Source organism: Neofelis nebulosa, chromosome 5 (genome assembly GCF_028018385.1).
Source record: "Neofelis nebulosa isolate mNeoNeb1 chromosome 5, mNeoNeb1.pri, whole genome shotgun sequence".
NCBI lineage: Eukaryota > Metazoa > Chordata > Mammalia > Carnivora > Felidae > Neofelis > Neofelis nebulosa.
The window spans coordinates 72,003,322-72,019,749 of NC_080786.1; the positions used below are offsets into that span (position 1 = coordinate 72,003,322).

Consider the following 16,428-nt stretch of genomic DNA (forward strand, 5'->3'; position numbering starts at 1 on the left):
TCTCACTGAGCCACGTGGAATCCACTCTCTAATGTCTTTTCCCCACTTGGTCCTTCCCATGGCCACATGTAGTTGAAGCCCTTGTTGTCTCTCTGTTCTGTTCTATGGGAAGTCATTTTAAAATTTATTTATTTATTTGAGAGAAAGAGAGAGAGACAGAGGGGGACAGAGGATCTGAAGCAGGCTCTGCGCTGAGCAGTGAGCCCCTTGCAGGGCTTGAACTCACAAACTGTGAGATCATGACTTGAGCCAAAGTCAGACGCTCAACTGACTGAGCCACCCAGGTGCCCCAAGAAGTCATTTTAAAATCTTGTTGTGTGAGGTACAGTTGGATCAATTTATGTGAAATCTTTTATTAAATCAGATCACTAGTTCTCCAAGTGTGGTCTGGGGAACTCTAGGATCAGTGAGGTCAAAATTATTTTTACAGTAATTCCTAGATGTTATTTTACCTTATTCTCATTTTCTCCCGAATGTACAATGGAATTGTACAGTGATTACACAATATGTAAAATCCCAATAGATTGGATGTGGAGACAGATATGAGAATCTGTCTTCTATTAAGTAAGATATTAAAAAAAGTTTTTATTTATTTTTGAGATAGACACAGAGCACGAGCAGGGAAGGGGCAGAGAGAGAGGGAGACACAGAATCTGAAGCAGGCTCCAGGCTCCGAGCTGTCAGCCCAGAGACTGACACAGGGCCTGAACCCACGAACCATGAGATCATGACCTGAACCAAAGTTGGTCCTTAACCGACTGAGCCATCCAGGCGCCCCTAAGCAAGATATTTTTAAAAGTTGCAAAAATGATAAAAGAATGCCACTCTTCTCGCTAAACATTTTTTTGTTTTGGGGAATAATTATTTTTCATAAAATGTCTAATTTATGTTAACATGTAGTTAATTATTATTTTTAAATGAATCTTATAAACTTTCTCAGTTTAACTTCTAATATGGTAAATATTGGTGGATACAACCCACCTAAAAGCCCTTGGAGGTGCCTGATAATTGTTAAAAGTGTAAAGGAGTCCTGAGAACACCAAGTCTGTGAACCTTCCAGCTCTTTCTGTCCACAGCTGCTCTCTTGCTCATGTACCCGGTGTGCTTTCTGTCTGCACTCTCAGGACCTCTGTCCCCAGAAGCATGTATTCTGTATCAGACAAACTGGTCTTTGCTAAGAATGATGACACTGCTTTAATTTGTATCTGCTTTACTCTTCTTAAAAGCTTTTCACACATTTGATCCCACTTAATCCCACAAGGTCATTATTAAGCATCTGGTAAGAAGCTTTGAAGTGAGGCTGGACTTCTGATTCCAATGAACATGATCTAGACATTGGTTCATCTGTATTGTTAGACTGCCTGGAAATAAATGGCAACTGGGAAATGGTTCCACTGTATTTGGCAACCTGGCTAATGGAAGGGATTGGGATTCTAATCATCTTCTCTTTTGGATGTTTAGTAATCAAGCAAGAGAGGAGGGTTTATAAACAGATGCACATGTGGGGTTTACTTTGGAGGCCCTTTCTGGCTTCCTTGTTCCAGGATGGCAGCTCAAATGACAAGAATTCCATTTCCTCTCATCATCCTAGGCTCGTAAGAGCTCTGGGGGAGAAAGATCCTGGAATCTCCTCATGCACAGGCTGTTCCTAGCTGCCCCATGTGTGGCAGTGGTCTCTGAGGGACAGGGAGAGTACCAGAATAGTCTAAATGCTAACTTTGCCAGGCAATGTGAAGCGGTCCCCATGAAGATAGTCTAAATCTGTTCTCCAACTTGGGAACACAGAGTCCTTCTGGGGGATTTAGAAGATTGTACATGTATATATATGAATAGTTTTTAAATGGTTTGCACACACACATATATATGAATAAGCTGTTCATGTATGTCTTGATTAATAAAGTGCATTCATTTAAAAGCATTCCTCATTTTATAATATCTTTCCCTCATTATATTAATACTAAAAACATTAACATGAAAGGGGATGTGATTTATGTTTTCATTAAAAAGAGTCCTCACTCTTGAAAATTTTAAGATCCTTTGGAGCTCCTACTGACAGAGGGGTAGCATTTTGAGCTACACATTTCACGCCAACAATTTCCTTTCCTTATTTCAATTGTATACAGTACTGGGGACTTGCTTTGACTCTTTATAGAACATGTGCAATCACAGGAGTGCCTGGATGGCTCAGTCGGTTGAGCATCTGACTCTTTTGATTTCAGCTCAGGTCATGATCCCAGGGTCATGGGATTGAGCCCCACGTCAGGCTCTGCGCTGAGCATGAAGCCTGCTTAAGACTGTCTCTCTCTCGGGGCGCCTGGGTGGCTCAGTTGGTTGGGCGGCCGACTTCGGCTCAGGTCATGATCTTGCGGTCCGTGGGTTCAAGCCCCGTGTTGGGCTCTGTGCTGACAGCTCAGAGCCCAGAGCCTGTTTCAGATTCTGTGTCTCCCTCTCTCTGACCCTCCCCCGTTCATGCTCTCTCTCTGTCTCAAAAATAAATAAAGGTTAAAAAAAAAAAGAAAGACTGTCTCTCTCTCTCTCTCTCTCTCCCCCTACCCTTCTCCCCACTCACGTTTTCTCTTCCTCTCTCTAAAAAACAAACAAAAAAGAAAATGTGTGATGACAAACAAGTGTCATAGCTATGTACATAGACACCTGCAGTCCTTGAGGGAGAAGTTCCAAGACTCTGGTGGGTATGGAAGTATCTGAACCAGCTCTTGGCTCTTCTTCTCAGCCACATCTCTATTGAGGGTTATTATTTCCTAACTATCTACTTACACTTCGAGTTAAACTTATTTTCAGAATTCATTTAAGGTTTATGTCTCACTTGGTGGTCTTCTTTTTCTCAGGGGGAAAAAAACCCCCAAATATTTAGTACTTATAAAAATTTCCCACATCTAGCATGACGATAAAGGACCCACAGAGCTTAGCTGAGATGTTTTGAAATTTTTAGGTAGCCATTTGATCAAGGTTGCCTTATTTACCAAGTAAGAATACAGGATGCACAGTTAAATTTGAATACCAGATAAACAATAATTTTTAGTATGAGCATGTCCCATGCAATATTTGGAAAATACTTACCCTAAAAACATATTTGCTGTTTATCTAATTAAAATTTAACTGGGAATTCTGTATTTTATATGGCAACTCTAAAATTGACTTGCTCCTGTACAGGTGACTTTCTGCTTGAGGATTAAAAATCCATTCCCGGTAGAGTTGCCCATTTCTACCTATCATGGACCTTCAAGGCCTCCTGCAAGCGGGTGCCCTACTGAGGCTTATACATGTAAGTGCCAAGAAAGTATTTTATTGGCATCTCAAGTACTGTTTTCTACACTGTAACGAGGAGTTACAGTTAAGAACTACTCAACCAGAAGCCTTGTAAAAGCCTCCTCTGATAGAAGTTAATATGACTACATGTACATACATATTTATTTACATCTCTCCCTGTTCCAACAAAGGACCTAAGGTATCTTATTAAATACATCTATATGACATAGTTAGAAAGTTAAGTGACTAAAAGGGGTAAAGATAAAATCGGGTTAGGAAAATCAGATGAGACCAGAATGAACTTCATATACAAAGTGGACATTGCCAGGCCTTTGACAGCTGATGTGCGAGGGGGCAGCAAAGGTTCTCCCGTGACCCTTTGCAGAGCTGATGTAAGGAGGGTCTCTGCAGTCGCACACTTCACAGTGCCCATGAAATAAAGCAAACCAGTTGCAGAGTCACTCAGCTATTCCTGGTTTTAACCTGAACAAGGTCCTCTTGGAGGACGGGTATAATCCAGTGACTAATGTTCTAAGATTCTTCTAGTATAAGCGTAGCAACCAATTTCTGAAACGTCAATATTTGCCAATGGCACAATCCCTAAGGCAGTTCAGAAACAGCAATTTTTCAGATGTCAAAGGGATTGCAAGCCAGTTATGTAGCTCTCTGATGACTTATCTGAATAGATAATAAGGATACTGATGATGATGGCAATGATCAGAATCATAATAATAAATGCTGACTACTGTTCTGTGCTAGGCAATTACGTTTAACCTGCATAATAATCCTGCGGGATAAATATTATCACCACTTGTTTTTAAGCAGGTGAAGAAATTGAGGCTCACAGTTATGTGCCCAGAATCACAAAACCAGTAAATGGCAGAGCTGTGATTTGAATCCGAGCTTGTCTGATTCTAAAAGCCAGGCTTTTTCTGAGAATGAGAAAGGGTTACATTTTTTGTGGGATTTAAAACTAACAATTCTCTTTTTTCCAATTACAAAAATAATACCTATTTATTTAGAAAGTCGAAAAAGTAGAAAGCTAAAGAAGGAAAAATTACCTATACTTTCATTACCTAAAAAAAAATAAAGGTCATTTATGGGCCCTGTAGATGCATAAAAAATAGTATATATGATATAGACCTGATGATGAGGAATCATGACAGAACAAGACATTTTAAACCATAAACGCACCATTTAAAATTTTTTCTTAAAATAATTTTTTAGCCAACTTTACTGGCAAAGTAGTTTTAGAAAACCTGGACTTTTTGTTGTGCTTTGCCAAAAACTGACCCTGGACCTTCTTAACTCATTTTGTTGGTTTCCCTGTCCCTATCCCCCAAGGTTCTCTTTTTTGCTTATTTGGGAAATGAAGGGTTGGAATGTTCAAGTTTCTCAAACACTTGCCCTTGGAAGTGTTACTAACTTGTCCCAACCCAGGCTGACTGAATGGAAATCTCTGGGGAGAGGCCTGGGAATCTACATTTCACAAGCTGCCTCCATGATCGCTGTTCGCCACAGGCTGAGAAACACTGAAGCACACTGTTCCTGCAGCAACAGGCCCCAGGATCCGAGGGTTCAAATTTTCCCTTGACAAGAGGAGGAGGGTTACTCCTACAAAAGGAGGTATTTTCACTGGGAAACAATCTTTCAGGTAGGTTATTCCACCTCAGCCCTGCATGTGGCTCATGGTTCTCAGCCTGTGACCATACTTCACCTGTAGGCGCCCAGATTGATGCAGCTTATTCCCAGATTGTATCTGGATCGGATGAAGCCTGGCTGAATCTCCAGTGCTCGTGTGTAGGCCTCCACAGCTTCCTCACTGCGGTCTCCGTTCGCCAAGGTTGCCCCGAGACGGTTCCATAATGAATAGTCCTGATGACAAAATTAGAACTAACAACCAGTACGAGTCACGGTGACAGAGTATTCCCATATTTCTTGCAGAAGAAGGATGGTGGCGAAAAATTTATCCAGTGCTCATGGATGGGGACCATGACAGTGGTAAATTACTCAAATGATTTTACGGACAGCTTTGTGAAATGACTTTCATTCATCAAAGAGCAGCTATCATTTGATGCTGTCAGGTAGTTCATGTTTCTATTTTAGGTACTCAAGTATTAACAGCCACAGAAGCATATCATTAGTACTCATAATTTTTAAACCATTGGATACAGGCAAATAAGGTGTAGCAGAAATGTGCAAAGTGTAGCCTGCGGCAACTTATTTTTTAACAGAGAACTTTATGGTTTCTTGTTGGGCACTTACCTCTGGCCGAACAGTTAAGGCAGCGTTAAATGCATCTATTGCTCTGTTAAATTCTCCGCTCAGGTGGAACAGTACCCCCAGACCTGTCTGTAGGTCTGGGTCAATCATATCTCCATTTTGGTGGGCAGCTTCCAGATATAATTCCTTAACTCCTTCCAAAACAGAGCTGCAAGGGAAAAAATGAGATTTATAATCCAAATAGTCTGAACATATATGATTTACTATTATGTCCACTGTTCTAAGAGAACATTACAAACTGGAAAAATCTTGCTTAAAATATATTCCCTTAATGAGAGCACTAATACTGCACATTAAAAAATACCTGCTGATTTTCATGACATATTTTGTCATACACAGAAACAAAACTGTACTAAGTCAAGTCTTCCCAAGGAGAGTTTCATTGACCCTGTGAGAGCCAATATGGAAAACCCCAAGGCTCTATGAGAAAGAATTTAGCATCATGATTTATTGCTGATAGGAACAAAACCCCTAGAAGAAACGACTTCCGTTTTTACTCATATCCAACTCTCAGTCTTTATGAAATGTGGTGCATTTTGTAACTTATTTTAGGTTAATTACATGTCCACAGCACTTTGCTTCGAATTATGGTACTCAGATAAACGCCTATGAGTGACTGCAACGTTGATCATGTGTCCAATTGATGGTTCTGCTCTCAGCATCAATCTTTTTAATCAGAGATGCTCTTCTAGCAGGATGTTGTCCTACAATCATTCTGGAATGGCTGGTGGTGAGGCTCGTTAATTACCCTTAAGGTGACTAATTGTGTATATGGGTGTTTACTGCCCACGGTCGTTTAGTTAGAAGCATACCTATCAACTGGAGACTTGGACATCCTCCGGGTAAGGCCTGGAGATCCTTTCTTGCTCTTCACAAGGTATTTGTACTTTGGATTTTGCTTAATCCAGTTCTTTAGAGCTTCGCAGGCATCCTGCTGATGGCCAGTGTTAGTGTAACTTACAGCCAAAGCCATCAAAGCTTTCAAGTTGTTGGGCTGTAATTCTAAGCACCTGCATCAAGGCATAAATAAATAAGTAAATAAATAAAAAGCCTATTTCAGATTTTTTTCTGAGACTGACTCTAACAGTTCTTTAGGAAATTTGAAGCCTTTACTAATTAAATGGTGCAAGAGCATTGCGAAGTTTATATTAAGCCCCTGGAAAATACCATATTTATCTATGTCAAAATTGGGACCTAAGTATATTTGTAAGAAAGTTAAAACTCATCTTGCTGAGTGCTAGATCTGGTAATTTAACAAATTTTTTTTTTTTAAATGTTTATTTATTTATTTATTTTGAGAGAAAAAGAGCATGCGAGCAGGGGAGGGACAGAGAGAAACTCAAGCAGGCTCCACATACTCAGCACAGAGCCGGACATGGGGCTCAATCTCACAACTGTGAGATCATGACCTGAACCGAAATCCAGAGTCAGACAGTTACCTGACTGAGCCACCCAGGTTCCCCTAAGTGGTTTTAAAAACTATAGAAAAGGTAGCTAATCCTTGCACAAAATTTCTTAGCACTTTATTTCATGAGGCAGGGATATCACTGTTTCAGCGCTGCTCTACTAATAATATAGTAAACGTATCTTACCCACAAAGCAAACTGATTTGAGCTAAATTTGGATATCCAAAGATGAAAGGCTGTACAGTGTTTTATAAAGGAGAGGGAGAATCCTGTGTTTCTAGACAACTGAAGTGGGTTTGCAGGAGGCACAGGCTACAGTTGCTCCCCTCACGCTATTCCACTGGTCTCGAGTGGGGGCTTTTCAAGCTTTGATGTACATGAGAATCATCTGGGGAGCTGGCAAAAGGCAGATTATGTAATATAGTGGGCCTGGGGTGGGCCCAAGCCTGAGCAGGTCTGACAAACTCCAAGGTGATAATCAAGCTGGTAGTCCCTGGAGAACACTTTGAGTAACAACCCCCAGTACCTACATCAGTGCTTCAGCGAGAGATTATATAGGTGGGGTGGTTATATATTAAGTAGGGAAAGGGGAAGTCTATTTGGTAGGGCTATTTTTTCAGGGTTGAAATAGGGGCTCTAATCAAGTAAAATATGATGCTACGTCCAGCCAAAGTAGCCTAGACCTTTACTCAGGGGCTCGGTAGTGATACTTTGGTATTGATAGGTCATTGAAACTATCTTGGGAGATTCTCTGTAGACACAAGGAGCTAAAATTACACTGAGATTACTTTGAGTATATTTTCTCCTGAGGAAAACCTTCAAATGCTGCAGAAGGTTACAAAGTTAAGAGGAACTATATATTTAATAAGTCTATTTTATGACTGCTTTTGACATGGATACTTTCATGCCAGTGAGGGTCAACTGATTTGCAGGTGACAAAACACTGTGATTTAGGAACATCATTTCTTCATGAATTCTTGTTTCCCGCAGCTAAGTGTAATACGAGGCATCTCAGCACTTATCCTGGCCAAATTCTTCATAATGTACCTAAGGGTTAAAATACAATTCTGAAACAACAGAAGTCCATTAGCCAGGGTCCACTAGGCCCGTGAGTTTGCACTTAGTTTCATGTACCTCTGGAGGGCGACAATAGCTGCTTGTTCATTTTCATTCTCTGCCTGGGTTATCCCGAGGAACTGCCATGCCTACAAAAAACAACCAAGGTCAACATTGGAAGAGGAAGCAGAATCACTCCTGTGCTTTAGATTCCTCAGTGCAGAGCAACCTGTCTGAGATGTGAGAGTCTTGTAAAAGGGAAAAATGTCACATGCATTTCTTTATCCAAAGGCTCTTCTGACATCTGGGTCAAGATCCTCTGTTATTACTTACGAATTCTCAGGATTTATTCTCCTGTGACCCATGGAAACATTTGAATATCCGAGATTTCATGATATTAGGTGTCTTAAAACCAAAAGATAAACATATAAAATTATGCATTTGTCAGGAAAAGGGGTGCAAAAATAACCCAGAAATGTAGCTGAAGAGTCTAAAGTTTATAGTAAGGAATCTCAAGATGTACAAAATGAAATCAGCTTGTAAAAATGCAAGTCTGGCTGTTATTATAAGAGGTAAAGGAAATTTAGGAACTAGGGAAAAGAAAACAAAATCTTCCAGTCCAATGTGTTCACTGCTCTAATATCACTGTTAAAATGCATAAGGCACATATAAAGTGCAATATAATACAGACATAATTTTATAGCCTACACTTATACTTTATCATGCATCATAAACGCTTTTAATGGTTTTACAAAATCATGATACTTAGAATTTTCAATTTAAATTTTGTTGAGTGGATATTCCATTATTTACTCAACCAATTCCCTACTGCTATAAGGTTGCTCCCACCCTGTGTTATTGTCAACAATGGGACAAATGTCTTTAAGCAGGTCACATATTTCATATCGACAATGAAAGTTTTTAATATAAGAAATTTCTCCCTATATACTCATAAGAACAATAATTCTCGCACCATTACAAGAGCAATCTACATGAACCAACCTCTCATTGCCGACACTGTCCTCAAATTTATAGGGGATGGGGGTGTATTAGAGTCTTAGGAATTTAAAAGGGTTTGGGGAGTGCATAGTTCTCCCACCTACAGACATTTTAAAGCAAGACTATTCATGAAAATACCTACACTCATCCTGAAACGCTGTAAGAATTATATTGGCTTTTCCCATCATGGGTTACTATTACCCATGCCATATCAACTCATAAAAAATACTGATTATTCCCCCCCACCCCAATATCGGCACTTCTCTTTAATCTTTCAGACGTACACAGAGCAGCCCCTATTTTGAGCTCACCTTCCATACATCTTAGAATGCTTCTTAAGATTGATGAAACAGTTCTTCTCTGGGGGTTTCTTGTTAGCCTTTGAGCAGGGTGTCACTTTCACTGTTCACAAATTGCCCATTATCTTAATTTAGGGGTCTCCAAGATTCAGAGGCCCTGGGTCCTTGGTTGGGATCCATTTGTTGTTAATCAGTGCCCTAATGTTCTCATTTATGAATCTGAGATAATAATGTGTATACATCTTTTTTAACCTTCCAGGGTTCCAATATTTTGGTTCACAATTCCAACTCTCAGTTCAATCTCATTTCACTGTCAACGTTTTGACTAACAAGACACCAGGGCTTTAACCTAGTGATCAGTTTACTCGTCCTTCCTATACAGACTTTAAGTACAGTCAATAGTAATGATGAAGGCTAATTACTGATGTGTCAGGCACTGAACTAAGCACTTTATTTGTATGACCTAATTTAATCCTCAAAACACCCAGTGAGATAGTTATTGTAATGTGATTTCCATTTTACATATGAGGAAATGGAAGCTGAGATGGTTTACATGACTTGTCCCAGATCACATGGCTCATGGCTCATGAGTGGTAGAGCAGGGATTTGAACCCACACAGTTAGGCCAGCAGAGCCTAGAAGCTTAACCACTATTGTATACTGCCATCTCAGAGCCGTGTATACCCCTCCCTAAAATTTCTGTGTATTTCTTATAAGGAAGATTCTTTATAAGACAATTCCTGAAAATTACTCATGAACTAAAACTTTACACCTGCTGCTATCTAATTATAGGCCTTCGCAGGTTTGGAAACATGGTGGACCAAAATAGGATGATGGAAGCCTCCCTGGGTGGTCTCCTGGCCTCGGTCTCCATCACCTTCTAGACCTCAGCAAAAGGGGTTTTTCAATTCAAACATGCAAATCTGATTATATCCCTCTGCTGAGTAGAGTCCCCTGCTTTCATGAAGTTCAGACTCTTACCCACCTCTTCCTACCTCCTCTCCTGCCATTGTCTCCTCTCCTCTCCCCACCCGGCACAATGTTTCATGCCTCACTGCCCACTCACAGACCACTGCCTCTTAACATCTCGACTCCCCTGCTGTCTTTAATTAATCTCCCTCCTTCAAAGCTCAGTTTTGGACTTAATTGTGGGAGAAGACTGGCTTAGGACCCTTGCTCTCTGCTCCCCTACCATCCTGTACATACTCTAACACTGCATTTCTTACACTGCATTGATTTATTTACTTGTCTCTCCAAATAGAATACAAGTGTGTCTTTTCAATGGTTCCATTTTTTCCAGCTCCTCAATATTTGAAACCCATGTCTGGCACAATTCTTGGGACATAGTATGTGCTCAATAAACAATGAGTGAGTAAATCAAGGGTGAGATAGGGTATGGCTCTAATCCTAGATGGAACTATACACTGGCCCCTGAAAACTATTGCTGAGCCTCTAGGTTGGCAATTTTGGTTTTTCATTTCTTGTCCCCATCCTTTTATTTTGGGCACTGTAGATACTGCAGATTTGGTTAGAGAAAGGTATACCTATTTGTAACTTTCAAACACACAGCACAGTAAACCAGGTTAACTCCTTTGGGAACCTTTAACTGAAGAAAATGCAGCCCAGTAGAACTCTGTGGCATCCCGTGTCCCTCATTTACACGTAGTCACTTTGTGAGCCTGGCAGGACGAAGGGGATAGGATACCTCTGCATCTCCAGGGTCCTGAAGAATTGCCGCCTCCATGAACAGTATGGTGACGGGCAGGTCCCCCTCCTTCAGTCTTTTTAAGCCCTCTTCAAATGCTCCCGGCCAGTCCTTGAAGGGATTTTCGGTATGAAAGTAATATCCCTACAACGCAGAGAAGGGCCAATACAAGATCCATTGATTTATCTCTTCATTCTCACATTCAGTAAGCTCTTTTTGAATTTGAATTTATGTATTTATTTTAATTAAAATTAAATTTAAATGACTGGTTTTCTTACCTTCCTATGAATGTAGTACATTCTCACTGTATACAGTTTAGATGGTATTATTTTGTTATTGAATAATATAAAAAGAAGCAAAGTTACCCATAATGCTACAACCTAAATATCACTGCTGATATCCTGGAGTTTGTTTTCTCTGTTGCTCTTTTGTTCTTTTTGTTTCTATCATTTCTCCCCAAGATTTAAAAAATACAGAGTTTTGGACATATTTTCGCTAAGTGCTACCATCCGTTCCCCTCAAATGTTAATGCCACATACTGTACATCTGTGTATATGCTTTGGCCCTTTGGAGGTCTACAAACCATTCCAATATCTGAGATATTTTTTTACCTTCCTGCTCCTTGAACCAGTTTTTGCCCCATGGTGGGCCATACTGCCCCATTGAAAATGCATATTTTAAAGCTATAGATTTTTTATTTCAAAAATGTAAAAAATACAGAATTTATAAATAATCTAATATTTTTATGAATATATAAATTAAATAAATAAGCTTATGTATATATGCAGTTTTGTAGCTTGTGCCCCATTTGGTTTTTAAAATTATCTATCTTGTGCCTAAACTTATTTAATTAAGTTTCTACTGATGGACATTCAGGCTACTTTCAATTTTTTTATTATCGTAAATAAGATTAAAGTGAAGATCTCATGCTCAAATCTTTGTCTGCATATGATTATTACATTAGGATGGACTTCTAGAGGGCTTCATTAGACTTAAGGCTATGAACTATTTTGGAGCCCTTGATGTGTATAACTGTTTTTGAGAAAGTTTGTCTCAAGTTAAACTCTTATTGGAATTATCTGAGAGAAATGATTTGCTGCAACTTTACCAGCATAGATTATCATACTGTCCTTCTAATTTGATAGATACAAATAAGCTAGTCTGTTGGTGATGCTACTAAGGTTTTAAAATACATTAAATGGAGACCTTCATTCTCCACTGGCATTGAGAAAGATAACACCCCTTATCAAAGCCACAGGGTATGACCAGTTTATGTAGTGGTATAACAGATATGGGGTCCTGGGGACAAGAATCTCAGGGCCCAGCCATGCCTCAGGTGCACGAATTATAGCCTAGAGTCTGACAATCTATATCAATGTCTTCTCTTCTTGCTTAGTTTTGATTTCATTGTGGAAAAGAGTTATTTTTAATAAGATAGTTCTTCGGATTTTATGAGAATGCCTGGCCTACCGAGGGACAGAGAATGGTGGGGTAAGGAAGACGTTTTAATGAATGACTATGTAGGTTGAAAATCCCCTAAGATTGGAGACTATTCATCATCATATCTACTACAAGGTAGGCATTTAATAAATATTTGTTGGATTGAACAAATGGAAGTTATCCAGAACTGAATACTATTGAGACTTCCTCTACCATAAAAAGTCCATAATACAAACATATATATGTATGTGTGTGTGTGTGTGTGTGTATCCCTTGAGTTAGAAAATTTCATATTTTTTCCTATCTTTTGAATCATTTCAATTTATTTTTGAAAATGTTTTTAAAAGCATAAATCCAAGGGCAACTGGGACATCATGGGTAATTTGGCTGGTTGTTCACTGAACTCTCACATTTGCTGGGGCTCCTATCAGGGGAATATCTTTGAGGAATCCCCTTGGGACTGGACCTGGCTGTGTGAATGGTATCTTTTCCATGTAGTTCTTTCGTGAGCTGTGTGAGGACCCTGTGAAATATAGCCCTAAGCCCCCACTTCACTCCCCTGTCCATTGATACCATTTCTGTTAGCTCATCCACAGGGCTCACATGAGTGACTGACAAAAAACATTGTGGGATCAGCCAGTTCTTGTTCCAACCCACCCTCAATGTCAGTCAGTTCAGTAACTTGCCAGCAGTCAGGATCCAAGCTCTTGTTGACTGCCAAACTGTATTAACATTGATAAAAATAAGGATATTCCATTCCAGCTTTGCTGTCTTTACACATTGGATGATTATATTGTTTTCATCTACCAGAATTTCTTCTAGGTCAGATTGACATTAAATTGTCTGTTTAATTCTTAACATTTTCACAAAATAGTTATTAACTAATTTATAAAAATATGATGCAAAGAGGTTGAGAAAACTGGTCAGCGTATATAAGAACAGAATTGGTCACCTTCTCACTAGCTGAAATTGTAACTTGGTTCTGGGCTTCTTGGTTCTCGGATATCCAGTTCCTCCGGGCCATTTCTTCCCATTCTGCTTGCATCTTATCCCAAAACTCTGTATCTGACTAGGAGATAGTAAAAATGAAGACAGATGGATTTAAGAACATGCTATGTCACTTGGGTTATTTCTAGGAAGACAGTTTTACTCATAGATCAAAAGGAGTTCTTAGGAGGAATAAAATGTTCAAACTGGTCACATCCAATGATACTCATGGTTGAAGAGCTTCTGGAGGGTACTTAGTGGTCAAAGTGTTGAACTGGATTAGTTGTGACTTTCTCCAGCAGGAAAATAGTTACCATCTGAAGGACCAATATCATATATACCAAATTCAACTAAAAATCCATTACTTGAGCAGTTTCAAGTGTGGGTACCAGCCACATATTTTAGGAAGGATGGTCTTTCTTAGAGTCGCTCTCAGGATATGAGGAATTAGAGCAGTGGCTTTGGGACTGGAGGGGCAGTGACTTGGGGAGGCAGCTGGCCATGAACAAGGGAAAATAACATTAGTTAACCCTACTCTGTGCCAAGCACTGTGCTGGGAGAAAACTGAGTCTAGAGGATTATGGTCCTAAAGCTAGGATTGCACAGGATCAGAACCTCGGTCTGGCTTCTAAGCCCATGCTCATCACCTTACGGCAAGCATGGCCTCGTAGGGCTAAAACATTAAGGAGACTGTCTTTTGGTGTGAACTTAATGGAGTCCTTTTAGTTAAGGTCTTACCAATGGCAGGATGATTTTTTGGAAAATATTACTTTGTGTTTTTCTCTTTATAATTTCCTTCATGTCTTCCAAAAGGGAAACCAGGACGTTGGCTCTCCTTTACTTCAGGGGAGGACTGAAGCAGAAATTTTCTGCAAGATCTGCCCCTGGTTAGCTTCTATTTTGTTAAGCCTGGAGAGAGTACTTTGGGTGTCCTGGCGTGAGGGGAAAGGGGCAAATATTTTAGAGAACCTAAGAGAGGAAGGGGAAATTTTCAGGGGTGGGAAAACAGAAGGAGGGTGGTGGGTTCTGAGATGAATGGGAGACTGGTGCTTAGCTTTTAGGTTTTTCCCTGCAAACTGGCCTGACCTCCAAGAGGGTGCCAGAGGGTATGGCTGGGGGGCTGACTTGAACTCTGATTCCCACATGGCAGGGACATAGAGAGAAACTGGATTTCAAGGAACCACTTGGGGCTTGTCGGCTGTTAGCCATCAGCATGAACAGATGGAGGATGAAGACTCTGCCCTTGATTTCTGACACCCCATAATCCTTCCATATTTGGTGCCTGAGACTATGTTACTTTCCAGTTGGTAAGAGCGATGCTTAGAGACCACTTAATTTTCTTTAAAGAAAACAAGGGATTTTCCCTTGAACATCTGAGTGTGGGACTGACATGCACGCTCTTTACCTGCAAATCTCAATTTCTATGATTCTAAGTCCTGTGACTTGCTGACACCTTCAGGGTTGCCCTTCACCTTTCAGTCCTTCTATCTTACCATCTTCTCTACCCTCGTGCCTGATAGTGGTTGTTCTCTGGTGGGAACTCTTCAGAGTTGCTCCGAATGATAATTCTAAACTTATTTCTTCCGGAAGTAAATGTTCGGGGATTAAGGGCCAACCCAACCTGTTTAATCCAAGGCTTCTAAGTAAGTAGTCATTCTCCTTTATTATGTCTACACTGTGCCTTCCTACCACAGGAATGGGTTCTGTCCCTTCAGCAGAGGCCTCCCCTTGACGAAGGCTCAGGGCAGCAGGCACCTTGACAATCTGTGTCTGAGATGCTAGAAGCACATGGAATGGCCACCACTTATCCAGGTTAAGGTTAGGGATAAAATCCAAAATTTATTTTTTAACAAGTCTTTTTAGTAGAATTCCAAATTGTGCAAACAGATTGATCTCCAATATACAAAAGCAATGGCTTGATAATAAACTAAAAGGACATACACTGCCATGTTAAGAATAATCTGTCTTTGAATGAAGGGATGATGGGTGATGTTTTTCCTGCTTTATACTTTTCTGCACTTTCTGAATTTTCTAAGTATGCATTGCTGTTATAATTTTTTAAAGGTTCAAAACAACAATGAAGAAGAACAACTATCTGACCTTTGTAAATACCACAAACCTGAATATCTAAGTCCTGAGGAATTTGAAAAAAATTTCGGAGACCTGGGGTCTGGGTAGCTCAGTCAGTTAAGCATCTGACTCTTGATTTCGGCTCAGGTCATGATCTTGCAGTTTGGCGGATTGAGCCCTGCAGTGGGCTCTCAGGTGACAGCGTGGAACCTACTTGGTGTCCTCCCTCTCCCTCTCTTTCTGTCCCTCCCCTACTCATACTTTCTTTCTCTCAAAATAAATAAATAGACTTAAAAAAATTTGCAGACTCATTTTCTTGAATAGCTTTTCAAAAATGTAGTTCAGCTTCTCTGCATAGAAACAAAGATAAATCTATCAAGTGAATTTTATAATGTTTACTGATTTTCCCAAGTCTTCTGAATGAAATAATGAAGAAGATTTTGTAACATGTACATCTGGTTTACAAAAGGATGCATCACCTTTCCTGTAGGTTCAAATTAGAGTTGTGGATGCATAAATAAGACTGCTATAGGAAACAGAACCTCAGTTAAGGTGAGGCTGTCAGGCTCTTATTTAACGAGATACTCCAGGACTTACCACTTAGAACAAATTATGCTGACTAATTAAAGTGCACAGCACAGTTTCATTTAATTACAGACGACTACTTTTAGCACAATTTTCATCCAGTCTCAGAATCCAGATTTCATTCATGTAACTGCAATTAACACTGCTTTTTTTCTATTTCTAATCAATTTTAGAGAAACCTGAAACATATTTGAATTTTAACCATTGTAGATAGGACTGAAGGGATTTTATGTATTGATGATTTTCTTAGCTGTTCTGGGATTTTGGTAGATTGTTTTTTATATTCTACAGGTAATAAGTTATCTGCCTACATCAGAAATGAGCTATTTGC

The 16,428-nt window shown here is 39.8% G+C and overlaps 1 protein-coding gene across 11 annotated transcripts in view; it reads right to left on the minus strand.

Annotated features, from left to right (window-relative positions):
* The window catches only part of PEX5L (peroxisomal biogenesis factor 5 like), a 231,018-nt gene that overhangs the window by 7,538 nt on the left and 207,052 nt on the right, over positions 1-16,428 (minus strand). For all 11 annotated transcript variants that reach the window (XM_058730586.1, XM_058730590.1, XM_058730585.1 and 8 more), the window contains 6 exons: positions 13,408-13,524; positions 11,016-11,159; positions 8,091-8,161; positions 6,363-6,560; positions 5,533-5,698; positions 4,985-5,142 (listed from right to left, as the gene is read on the minus strand). In XM_058730586.1, coding sequence (XP_058586569.1) covers positions 4,985-5,142; positions 5,533-5,698; positions 6,363-6,560; positions 8,091-8,161; positions 11,016-11,159; positions 13,408-13,524 — 854 coding nt within the window. The remainder of the gene's footprint in view (positions 1-4,984; positions 5,143-5,532; positions 5,699-6,362; positions 6,561-8,090; positions 8,162-11,015; positions 11,160-13,407; positions 13,525-16,428) is intronic.